Source organism: Myripristis murdjan, chromosome 21, assembly GCF_902150065.1.
Source record: "Myripristis murdjan chromosome 21, fMyrMur1.1, whole genome shotgun sequence".
Taxonomy (NCBI): Eukaryota; Metazoa; Chordata; class Actinopteri; order Holocentriformes; family Holocentridae; genus Myripristis; species Myripristis murdjan.
This window is the reverse complement of record NC_044000.1, coordinates 32043960-32057159: the sequence shown is the minus strand read 5'-3', so window position 1 is coordinate 32057159 and position 13200 is coordinate 32043960. Positions and strand designations below refer to the sequence as shown.

Sequence of the window (13200 nt, the reverse complement as noted above, 5' to 3'; positions counted from 1 at the left end):
ACACCGAGACTTGTGTCATTGTGTGCATTTTATGACAAAAAAAATAGATAAATAAAACAATAGATGCATAAAAAATGATTGAATCTGATTCTACTGAGGAGGAAAAGCTCTCGTGGTAATCTGTCAGTGTAATAAAAATAAGTTCAAATGTTGAAGATATTGTATTACATCAATCAGCACACATGCATGTTTGTATATTATGATGTGATGAACATTTCAGTGAGGCACCATGCAGCCTCTTGTGTGTGTTTATTGTTTTTTTTTTACAGCAGCTTTGAGCATGACTCAGCAATTCGGGTCTGTAACTCAGTAATCGATATCTTCACCTCTTGATAATGGATTTAAAAATCTCTAAAAGGTGTCAGTTGGGCTCCTGTTTGAATTTTAATCTTACAACAGGAAAAAAAAAACCAAAAAAAAAAATTTGGTCGTTATGTTTTTTTGTGTCGTCGCCTGTTTTTCCTCGAGGCTGCCGAGGCAGACGGTGGAAACAGCCGAGGCGTGTCGACGGCATCTGAATTAGACCGGGACCGGGGGTTCGCCGGCGACGACCGTCCTGGCCCCGCCGGTCTGTTGCCATGGCAACCGCTCGCTTCACACATTTTTTGCTTGATATCAAACCAAACAGTGCTCTGGCTCCCTCTGTGCCCTCTCAGTCCCACTGCGTGTGTGTGTGTGTGTGTGTGTGTCATGTGTGTGTAAGTGTGTGCGTGTGTGTGTGTGTGTGTGAGTGTGTGGCAGTCTGACTCAGGGCTTCCAGTCTTAGCTTCAGCTCAGAGAGAGAAGCAGCCTCAGCTTCAGCAGTCTGCCTGGCATTCAGGTAATGCAAGCTTTTTCTGCACGGGGAGTGTGTGTGTGTCACTGTATATGTGTGTGTGTGTCACTGTGTGTGTGTGTGTGTGTGTGTGTGTGTGTGTGTGCGTGCGTCGCCTGTGTCTGTCTCTATAGATGGGTGCTGTCAGTCTTTGAGGCTAAGATGCAGTCTCTCTGTATATCGCAGGGCCTGATTTGCTCTCGTGTCAGAGCTAATGAATGGCAGGCTGTCAGATCTGTGACTTTTTCTGCCGTTTATGCGTCTTGACGTCGTCTTGTCAGAGAAACGCTGAGGCAGCCGGCGCCGTGGATGTGATGAGGTCATTTTTCACCTCGCCTCTGCTGCATCGAATGTGCGACTGAACGCGTTTCCTTTGCAAGACGGAGAAAATGTGGTGTTTTGTTGAACCCGTTGCCCCCTGATGTTGCTATTGTACGTGCCTCATTTCTGTGTGTGTGTGTGTGTGTGTGTGTGTGGCTGGGAGAATGTGGGTGCACATGTGGGTGTGTGTGTCTGTGTCTGAGACAAATAGCTCATTGGATTCAGGGCACATTTCCCAGCCAGACGTGGCTCTGAGGAGGGTGAAGGAGAGTGCCGGGGCTTCGGGTGAAGGTCGCTGCTAAATCTGCAGAAGACGCTCGGCCTGGTTTTGACTGGCTGCTTGTTTATGATCCGAGTTTTCAAGCCCAACAGCCATGACAGCCAATTAGAAACGAACAATGGTAATGAGACTCTTTATTTTTTGCAGCGCCTCAGAACAGGGAAAGGCATGAAACAACAAAAGCATCAGAGGAATAAGCAAGTAGGAGAATAAACAAGCACAAAATATAAATGAATAGACAGAAGATTAAACAAGCCAGAGCATCAGTGAGTGAATAAATAAAAACTAGATAGATAGACAGATGCATTTATTATCCCTAACCCCAAATTCTCAGCTACCTCTGAATGCTGGAAGAGAGAGATATAAATCTTTAGAACAATAAAACACAACAAATAACAAAACAAATATGAGAAAAAAGAAAAAATCCCTTTGCATACCCTGTAAGAGAAATAAAAAATAGAACATCTTTGAACATCTGCATAGACTATAGACTACATGTAAGATGAAATATGTCATTATACAAAATTATTATAAATATTACATCATAGCAAGATGCTGCAACATGTAATCCTCATGTATGGCGAGTAATTGTTCACCGCCACGATGAACCAGCTGCACGATGCAGATCTGGGATCAACTTCCAGCTCCACAGACATTTATTGATTATGAATTTCCATTAATGTTAGTAATATTGGCTGCTAAGATTAAGTGTGCTCATTAATAGGTATATCAGAGATTACCTGTGATTGAGCTGAAGTGTAAAGCTGTGCAAGAATAGCACCATTCAAATGAGCAAACAGCCAGAGCAGGTAAAGGTTTGTGAGCTCAGGTTAGCCAGTTAACCTTTATTGAACCCATTATTGAAATGAAAACTAGTGTTAGTTAGGATACTGATACAACAGAATATAAAAGTCAGGTTTGGGTGGGTTCACCCTTGTAGCTCCAGCTGAAAATGCATGTCAACATTTTTATTTTCCTTTATTCGTGATGATAACACACACCTGTAATGAAGTGTAGCTAATATAGTGTGCAAAGTTGTTATAGTTAACTAAACGCAACTAAAAACTAAAACTAGGTGCGAAAAAAACATTTTAGTTAACTCAAATAAAAATAAAGATGTGCTGGAAATGTGTTAAGTTTGGCCAGGAGGAAAACACAAGGAAACACAAGGAAACGTTTGTAGACCGAAGGAATGATCGCACAGCATCTTATCGGCTGTGACGCAAATCAATATAGAAGAAAACATCATCGGCGTACGTGATCACTCGGCACCGCTGTAGTGAAACTTGGCAAGACTGGAGCCTTGCAATAGTGATGTTAATGTATTAATATTAATTATTGATGTTAGGTGGTATTAATGTGTTTGGAGAAAAATGCAACAAAGAGGAACAAACATTTCGTTTTGCCCGTTTTACCTCCATCCCGGGGGTTTAGCACCAGTGTCGTGTTCATCAGTGTGTCATTTTGTGCTGTGTTCCTATTGGTTGGTAGAGAGCTGCTTTGGATCGATATCGCCACGTCTTTTCTTCCATGCTGGCCATCTTTCGTCTGGGACTCCCCAAAATCGCACAGTGTGTACTCAACTTAATGCAAGACAGATGAGCAAGTGGAAATAAAACTGGACGGGGCTACGGCAACACATGAGGAACACAACGGTCAGAAATAGAACTAAAACAAGGCCAAACAAGGCTATTTGTGAAACTATAACCAGCAAATATCTGTACTTGATAAGTGAATAAAATGATTGAGTCTAGCAAACTACTGATTTTTGAGTACATATTCTAATAATTTATGAAAAAATTCTGATTAGATCTGATTGTGTTTGCAGTCTGCACTTCTGTTTCAATATTGGTTATAAATGTGATATTTATTTAGGCTCAAAGAGCATGTTGTTCTGGATATAAAAATGCAGCTATCCCGGGTTTTCAGGAAGTTTATGGATACGGATGAAACAGAGCAGCAGCAGTGGAAATCGTGGAGGCGCTGCAGCTAGTAGTTCAAGACAGACCGGTCTATGAACAAGACATGAAGAAGACATTTTAAAAACGAATATTTGAAAAAATAATTCTCCATCCTTGTGTCGTGACCCTGACTTTGACTCTGTGCTGCCCTCTAGTGGATTTATTGCTGACCATCCATGCCAATGTAAAGGAAGCACGTGGGCAGTGACGGTTACACCACTTGAAATGCATTTATTTTGTTAGATGAAGGGAATTTAAATGAACCTTTGGGTCTTCTGTGGACTCTCGCAGGCTGTCACTATAAGCTGGTAGGCCTATATCACAATCCATAGTCTCACTTTTCATATTTTTTTAAAACTATAACACATTCCAGAATGCACCTACAGTTGTTTTTCCGTGATGCAGCGTAGCTTCTGAGTGGCTGCAGGGGCTGTTGGCCTGAAAACAAGCCGGCATGTCGAGCCGAGATCAGAGGGGATCCGTCAAACTCAGGCCGAGCTGTGGAGGAAGACTCAGGCCCGAGGTTGGAGCGTTGGACTGGGTTAGCCAGGTTTGGAGCCGGGAACCACAAAGCAGTGCAACACACACACACACACACACACACACACACACACACACACACACACACACGAAAATGACTAAAGGAGCCTTTAAAGCAGTGATGTAATGCTTTTATTTTAAAACAAGATGGAAATGAAAGGATTATACAGGCACCCACACACATCCTGGACTGTGTTTGGTGAATTATTTTTTTTTTGCCTCCCTCTCTCTCTCCCTCTCTCTCTCTCTCTCTCTCTCTCTCTCTTTCTCTCTCTCTATCCATTACACTCTCTCTGTCTCTCTTTTTGTGTAGTTTTCATTCAAACTTTGTTCAGAAGTGGGAGTGGGTGTTGGTTTTCAGTCAGGCTTGTTTCCCCTTTCTGTGCTCCAGGGGCTTTTGCGTGAAGCTGCTCCTAAAATAGGAGTACACAAGAATAGAAATCGAGTGTTTTCTTTGAGGTGCGCATGGCCGCGTGCTCCACTCCAGATCAGTCGCTAAGATGCTTCCAAAATCCTCCCAGGTACAGGTGTTTAGTTGTGTACCAGGTATTGTCACCCTGCTGAAGATGCAGGCATTCAGACGAACCAGCGGGCTCATTGTCCTCCGGTCTGTAAGCCGCAGGCCGCGTTCATCACTTGTTTGATGTTTCAACCTTTGAATTTGTGTGACGTTTTCCAGTTTTCAGCACTATTTTCCCCTACTGAGAGAAGAAAGGCTTAATGCCTGCAAGCGGTAAATACTTAATACACCTCTGTTGCACTTTTGCTATTGAATCGAAGCTGGAAAAATGGCTGATTTGAGTGGGTGAGTGGGCTGAGATGAGTGTTCCTGGAAGGTGTGTGTGTGTGTGCATGTGTGTTTGCGTGTCTATGCCTGCCAACTTGTGCTGGTGTGTGTGTGTATGTGTGTGTGTGTGTGTGTGTGTGTTCATGTGTGGGTGAGCGTGATGTCGGATAGAAAACGGTGGTGAAACAGCAGCAGTAAAACAAAAGCATCACCCTGCCAGCCAATCCCACGTAGCCACATTGTTGCCATGCAAATAAAAGGCCGGGCAGATTAGCGCTGTGCCAGCACCTACATGCTCGGCGTTACTCAAACTGACACAGGTAGAAACACAGCCGATATAATTTGATTGTAAAGCCATAAAATAATTTGGAATCACATTAGCGCGGGCATCCAGGAGCAGCATTCGCTCTGGACTTGTGCTTTAGTGATTTAGCACTGCAAAATAATCTCATTTAGTCTCATAATCTGTGTTAAGATCTTGTTTTTCCTCAAACGAGGCAAAAACTTGTCAACCTGCCTCCAGAATTTTCTTAAATCAAGCATCGTTTTCGTAATCCTCGTGGCTGATCTGCCTTCTTCTGCCTTGTTTCAACGTTTATACTGGAAACAAGTGGGATTAACTCAACCTTCAGGAAGATTTGCTTTACTTTGCTTGAAAAAAGGAGATTTTTAATTCCTGATGACAGAATGACTAAAACAAAATTTAGCGCAGGCTTAGCCGATGACAGCTGTGATATCCGATCAATATGACGTGTAATCAAAAATAATACTCGATATAAGTCATCTGTCATTTTTCATCTTAAATGTGGTCTGTTTATGTAATCTGGTTTGGAGGTTTTGGTGGTTTGGCCGTGTGTCACTGCTAAAAACATACAACCATAAAACATGACTCACCTCTGTCCTCTGCATATCAATCAATCAGTTAATCAATCAAAATGTATTGTTTTTCTTTCTCTCTGTTATTTAATTCTTTCTGTCTTGTTCTATTTTTCTATTTTTTAAATATATATTTATCTTTTCTGTTTTATTTTTATTTCTCTGTTGTGAAGTGCATTGAGCTGCATTGTACTGTATGAAATGTGCCGTACAAATTAAGCTTTACGACGGTGTTGCTATTTATGTAGCACATTTTGTACGCTTATATGCCTATTTATATAATCAGGTTTGGACGCTTTGGCGCCTTGGCAACAAATGGATTATAAATTCTTGCCTCTCCCATGAAACATGACAGATTTATTTCCTGCTTAGCCTCCACCCTCGGCTCACACAATCAGCCAGTCAATCAAATTTTATTCATGTTGCACATTTCGAACATTAAAATGCAATGCAGCGCGCTTTACACATCCATCCATCCATCCATCTTCCATACCTGCTCATACTTAGGGTCATAGGGTGCTGGAGCGTATCCCAGCATGCATTAGGTGCAAGGCAGGGGGATTTCTAAATGGCGATCACCAAGCCAGCATCATGCCAACGCATGTAATAGACACGTCCTACCACCAGGGGGAGCGCGTCAGTGTCACGGTTAGAGTGTAAAGGTCACGTTTGTGTAGGCGCGCAGTGGCAGCCATTGTACCAGCAGGGGGCGCACATTCACTCGACACCAACAACTCGTCACCTGCCTCGTTGAAGACCAGGTAAGATGGAGATGCATGGCTTATGAATTTAATTTAATTTTTAATTTAGAAAAACGTGTCTATTACACACTTTGGCATGAAACTGGGTTGGTATCGCAGGGTTAACACACAGACACACACACACTCACACACAGACAAACACACTCACACACACATTCACGCCGGTTTAGACAACAGAAGAAATACAAAAATAAGTATATAAATACATAAATAAAGGAAAAATAAAGGAGAAGGTAGAGCTACCCAGATGCAGGAGTCATGTTGTTGTTGTGGTATTTTGTCGGGGAAGCAGCTGAGAGCAGAGAGTTCTCCTGCAGGGCTGCAGCCTCAGACAGCACCGACAGCCTCAGAGCCTCAGAGCCGACGCTCATGTGGCCACCAAAAGACAAGTTCAATGCTACTTCAACACCATTGAATATTCAATATTGAATTTCATAAACTTACAATACTTCCATACAAAATTCCCTCACTCTCCATGACTAAAATGACAAATTTCCATGACCTGTATAAATGTGTTATGTCATTTTTTGTTTGTTTTCTTTGTCCCACATTTTAAACACACCTCAGATTCAGATTTAGAGGTTATTTAGCGAGGTAAGTGAATGCACCATGAGCACAATGGAAAATCAATATTACATTACTCTTCTTTTAAAAAATCTGAGTCTGACAAAATTCCCCGATACTCCATTGAATTCAATATTGAATTTTATAAACATGCAAGACTTTCACTTGTTAAATTCCCTCACTTTCCATGACTAAAATTATGCATTTCCATGACCTGTATCATATGATATGTAGTATTTTTTTTTTCTTTGACTCACATTGTAAACACACCTTAGATTCGGAGGTCTTGTTAAAATTCAGGCCTTCGATTCCGTTTTATTCTGCGAGGTAAGTGAACGCACCATGAAGACGGCGGAAATTAGTTAAAAATTGGGGATGACAAAACTCACCTCCAGAGGGCGCAGACAGGTGATCTTTAATAGTTAAAGAAGAAGAAGAAGCAGGAGGATTGGAGTAGACGGGCCGTCGGTCTGGACTCTGACAGTCAAAGTCAAACAGAAAAACGGAGGCGACAGCATCAACATCAACCAGCACATCTTGAACTGGATCCCAGTTCACCTGAACTGGTTGACAAGCAACAACGAGATTATTTTCCCTCCAGATCCGACAAAGACAGATGCCGAACACCGACAGATCAAAAAACCCAGAAGTTGCTACAAAGCTGTCCAGATCAAGTGCGATCACACGTCGTTTGATGTTTTTCCTTGTTTGCCAGGAAAAAAAAACCCCCATCAAACTACAGACGAGCCTTTTGTTCACTGAGGCTCCTGTGAAATCCTGGCCTGCTGTTCTCTCAAATCCACACACACACACACACACACACACACACACACACAAATCAGTTTTTCATGTGCAGTTCGTGACAAACTGTATTTGATTCATATTGCAGATTACCTGTTGATTAGGCTGCAATGAAAATAAACCAAGCTTTCATATTCGGGGCAGTCGTGTTCACTGAAAATGAAAATGGACAAGAGAAAGAGAAAAAAAAAGGTAGTGATTGTTTTGCTTGTTGTAAAGAAAAAAAATGTTCTGAAATGGAGGCTGACTAAAGTGAGCTAAAGTTCCTCACTGTGTGACTCGTCTGACTGACGCTGACATGCATAATGCAACCAAACCAAATAACCGAGCATAGATGTGTTTAAAAAAAACAACAACAGTGAAAAACATGGCAGTCGTGGGCTGAGGCAGACAAATCCATCAAGACAGCGACTCTTGATTTGAGGAAATCCCCGAGACAAGGTGATGATGTTGCAGAGTAAATGTGAAATAATCTCACCCCAGCAGAAGGTTTTTCTGTTGTCTTGAGAAAAATAAAGTTTTATGGCACAAAACTGGATTTTAGGACGGGAACTGGACTGTTTTTTGGGTCTTAACCACAAATGGCGGCCGAACTCGATTCGCTCTGTCCTCTCCTTTGTCTTTTCGGGCAGTCGATCTCCCGACTGGAGTCCAATTTTAATTTGCTGTCTGCACCGGCTGCAGTGATGCTGGGTTTCCATGGCGACACGTGCAGCCTTCACCAGCATGCCTGCAGTTAATTGGACAATTTGAGCTCCTTCACACTGACTTTCATCCCCGGTTTTCCAAAAAGAGCCAAATGAAAAGAAAAGGACCGCCTGAGAAAATGAGATTGTTTTTTACCGAGGAGTGTTTCGTGCGACATTTTACTTTTCCACTGAAAGTCAGCTGAGCATCTCCTCCAGCAGCACCGTCACACACAGTCACACCTGGCACTGAATGCCACCGAGGACTGATTGACCCTGTGTGTGTGTGTTTGTGTGTGTGTGTGTGTGTGTGTGTGTGTGTGTGTGTGTGTGTGTGTTCAGAGCAAGTGTCAGCGCGGATCGTGCAGGAAGTGACGGCCGAGGCGGTGGCAGTGCTGAAGGGGGAACAGGAGACTCACGCAGACACGGCCAAGAGGCTGCCATCAGGTAGGCCACACACACACACACACACACACACACACACACACACACACGCTGGAAAAGAGCCACTGGTATCCCACAGTAGTAGCCAGAGCAGGAAACCTTCACCTGGCATGAGGCCTGCAGGTGCATCTGCAGCCGACTCCATGTTTCACATTTTCCAGTAGAAGATGTTAGTAGAGATTCATTCAAATGGTTTCTGAATTATTCTCAACCCAAACGCGGCGAGCAGAAAGGATTTGGGATTTTCTGCCAATGTGTCCCAGCTCTTTTGGCGGATAGCTGATACTGACATATGCACATATTTTTTTTCCCACCTAAATGCTGAGAACATCAAGTCTCTCCTGCCTATCGACTCTTATTGTGAAGGCCCACTCACAGGTGCAGACATAAAACACAATTCTTTTCAAAATATACACATTCACTGGGAAAAATAAGAAAAGTACTTCAACTGAGGTTATGTAAAAAACATGCTGTATTTATTTTTATAGAACACTTTCTTTCAAAAAAAAAAAAAAAAAAAAAAAAAAAACTGTAGGATTGATCTTACATCCTGGACAAATCTGATCTCTCTCACATTTCAGCATGGCATATTGCATCCCTATCATGCAGCTGACAGGCTGAGAAAAAAAAAAAACTTCATCTTATCAAGTTATCTAGTCTCATCCCTGGTTAAAAAAAAAAAAAAAATCTGCCAATGGGATTAGATAATCCCACTTGTTTCCAGTGCAGTTTCAGTGCAGAACAGGTATAAACAAGGCAGATCAGCCGCTGGGATCAAGAAAATGACACTTGATTCAAGAAAATTCGATCAAGATTGGAAGCAGTTGGGATTATCTCATCCCACTGGTGGATTTGTTTACCAGGTTTGAAGAAAAAACAGGATTTGAAGACTAAGTGACTTGTTATGACAGAGCTTGTTTTTTTTTTTTTTTTTTTGCGGCGCGGTGCTGCTGTCCCTGTTTGGTCTGTCTGCTCTGGTCTGAGCTGTCGACCCGCGGCCTCGCTCTGCGGCCGGCGGCGGTCTGATGCGTCACGTCAGCGTCTGTCCAGACTCAGACTGACGAGGAAGCTTTGCAAGCTCATGCACAAACACGGACCGCCCGGCCACGTGCACACACACACACACACACACACACACACACACACACACACACAGCGCAGACACATGCAGTGGTGTCCTGAAGAATCATCCCTATTCCTGCATAAATATGACCCTAAAACATGACACAACTCCTAAAACTAGATAAACAGAACCCAATTATGCAAATGACACAAAAATATTAAACTTCTGCATTTATTTATTGAGGAAAATTATCCAATCTTAATCCAATCTTGCATTTTTGAACGAGGCAAAAGTATGTGAACCTCTGTGCTGTTGACTTCTCCAACAGATGATGAAGTCGGCTGCTTTAATTAAGCTGATGAGACTGGAAGTGTGTGTGTGTGTTGTCGAGGTGTGTGTCCTGCCGGCTCACACGTTTTGCTTAATGACCAAGTCTGTTGTGAATAAGACAGTTTGGTTGGTGTGAACGTGCCTCGAACACATGAAACACATAAAACTCTCATGCAGGACCTTAGAAAAGCCGAACAGAGCAGCACGGAGCGGGAAAATCCTTTTTAAAGACCCGGATCTTCATCAAGCCTCAATAAGACAAATGGAGGAAATTCAAAAGTCAAAACCACACAAAACACGCAGGAGGATGAACATAAAGGCAGATCTAAAAACACACGTGCACACAAGGGAAGTGTGAAGGCACCACTATTTGTATTTGCATTTTTGGGGGGGCAAAATAATTTGGATTCGGAAAGAAATTTACTATCATATTACATTTTTTGTGCACCATGACTGTTACTGTCTATTCTTTTGGTCCGTCTCCATCCGTTATGCAAGACAAGGTGTAGCTTCTGGGTCAGTGCTACTTCAGATTAAAGGGCTGCATGTCAAAGACAGCCAAAACTATCGTTATCCTTCACAAGTGAACTCTGATCGTGTATTATTTAAAACTGAACTTAAAGAAAAATGTTCAGGAGGTTGAATTATTTGTGCAGAAAGCCATTATTCATTACTTGCTGAATATGGATTCGGATGCATCGCTGAATCATTACTGGACAAACATGCAGCAGACAGTTTTATAGAGTTATAGAGTTGAAATGTTTCACTTTAAGCAGCAATTCATCTTTTTTTCTTTAAAGTTGCCGCCAGAAATTCAACTTTTACCATTTAGAAAAGGCACAGAAGCTTCAGTATCAGCAACAGAAATGATCTCAAGATGACTTATAACTTCCACAGTCATCCCAAAGTGTTCGTTTTGCTCGTATTTGCTCATTTTGCTGGTGATTTAAATTAATTTATGTGGATTTTGTGACCAAAGCGGCACAGGGCTCCTCACCTCGTCACGTTAACGTAGCAGAGCGCGCTGGCCGTGTTTCCACGTCAGCTCGTCCACTGTTTTATACGAGATGAAGCTGTGTGGCGTCGGGCTGCTGTGGTCATCAGGGTTTCCTGCAGATCAGCCTCCCAGCCGCCGAGGCAGTCAGCAGGAAAACGCCCCATTACTGTGTTCACATCCCGGGCAGCTCGCCGAGCCTGTCAGAGCCGCTCAAAGCATCAGGCCAGGGAGCCGGCCGCTGCCCAGACCCCTGCCATGCACGCACACACACACACACACACACACACACACACAAGCATATGACGATGCACACATCATGCAAGAGAAATCAGACAAACTGCAATCATGACTGCAGCTACTCTCAGAGATCCAGGGTAAAAAAAAAAAAAAAATGCTGGATATTTAAGTTTGTTTTTGTGTTGAAATGTGATCGGGTCAGTTTATAATTCCCAGACTATCACAGTGAATTATATGAGTGAGAAGACCTCCTATGTGTTCTTTTCATTATTTGAGAGTATTTGAATACATAATGTGCAAGACGGTAGTTTTGGAGTCTTGTGTGAATTTATATCAGTTTTTTTTTTTATTGGATTTTTTATATCGAAATTTGTTTTGCATGTGTCTTCTATCTTTGGACTGAAGGCTAAAATAAAAGGTGCATGTAAAAAAAAAAAATGCTAGCAATGAAACCAAATGACTGAAATAAATTTTGGTCGCTGTAAATTAAAATTTCAAATCTTTAAACATCCTCTCATCCTTTCAAAATAAAAGTGTGTTTCTCTCTCGAACTGAAATCCTGTTGGTTTGCGCTTGTGAGTGATCCTTCCCTGCTCCATTGGGAAATACATCAAATCAACAAAATAAGAGTCCTGTTTCATGGCGTCTTTAATGGGCATTTGGGTCTTTGGCGGTCGGCTTGACGCTCAGACGGTAAATTTTTAGTTTCGATGACGCGGCCGGTGGAGATTTTCAATGTGATGATGGCGTTTGATGACACCAAGGTTATTGACGTTTTTATTTTTATTTCATTTTGACTTGTTGTTTCCAGTCAAGTTTAGTTTTAATTTGTCTTCAAAGCAAAATGCTTAATTTTAGTTCCATTTTTATTCTTTTCACTTTGTTTCTGTCCTCTTTTTGTCATGCAGAGTTTTTGTCGGGGGCGAGCGTCAAAAAAGTCAGAAAAAGTGCAATAAAATCCCAACTAAACATCATACTATTTCAAAATGCATTCACACAGATGATCGAGCAAATAAACCATTTTAGTTCATTTTAGTTACTTTTGCAAACTCACAATACCGTTTCAGTCCGTCATCGGTTTACGTTTTTATCTCAGAGAAGAAAATGTTTTTTGGGGCTTAGTTTTGGTTCGTTCGGCTGGTTTACGACTGAACTCGTTTTTTTTTTCTCTCTGCAGTGGAAGACACCACCAACCTGCCCCCCTCCCCTCCCCCCTCGCCGGCTGCAGAGCACTTCGGCCCGCTGGAACGAGGTAGGATCCCACCTGAGAGACTCAACATGTGCGGGGAAAAGTGTGTGTGTGTGTGTGACGGTGTGTGTGTGTGTGTGTTTCTATGAGAGGCTGGTTTCTTTCCTTCCTCCCCATGAGTGCAGCAGCTGGTGGTCAGCAGACTCCTGGGGGGCGCCGGGTGTTTTTCGGGGAAACCCCACCCCCCCACCCCTCCCCCCTTCGCAGGAAACGCCTCATCTTCCAGGGAGCGGCCCCCCCCCTCTTTCCCCTGAGAAACCTCTCCTCACACAGTTTCTGAAAGCAGGGACATGTTTGTTTTTTTTCCCCATTTTTCCCCAGACATCCATTTCTTTTGCGATCCCGCTCCCTCTTCCTCATCGTCCGCCTGGAACAGATCCATTTGTATCCTCATCCTCATCCTCACCCTCATCCTCATCCTCATCGCCATCTTTCTCCAGAATAAATCCTCACCTGCATGACTGACAGCCAGCGCCTCACCCTGTCATC

General features: G+C 42.8%; 1 protein-coding gene across 1 annotated transcript in view; it reads left to right on the top strand.

Annotated features, from left to right (window-relative positions):
- map2 (microtubule-associated protein 2) overlaps window positions 1-13200 on the top strand; it is a 69697-nt gene that overhangs the window by 10305 nt on the left and 46192 nt on the right. The window contains exons 2-3 of the mRNA XM_030080257.1: window positions 8734-8838; window positions 12640-12714. Coding sequence (XP_029936117.1) covers window positions 8734-8838; window positions 12640-12714 — 180 coding nt within the window. The remainder of the gene's footprint in view (window positions 1-8733; window positions 8839-12639; window positions 12715-13200) is intronic.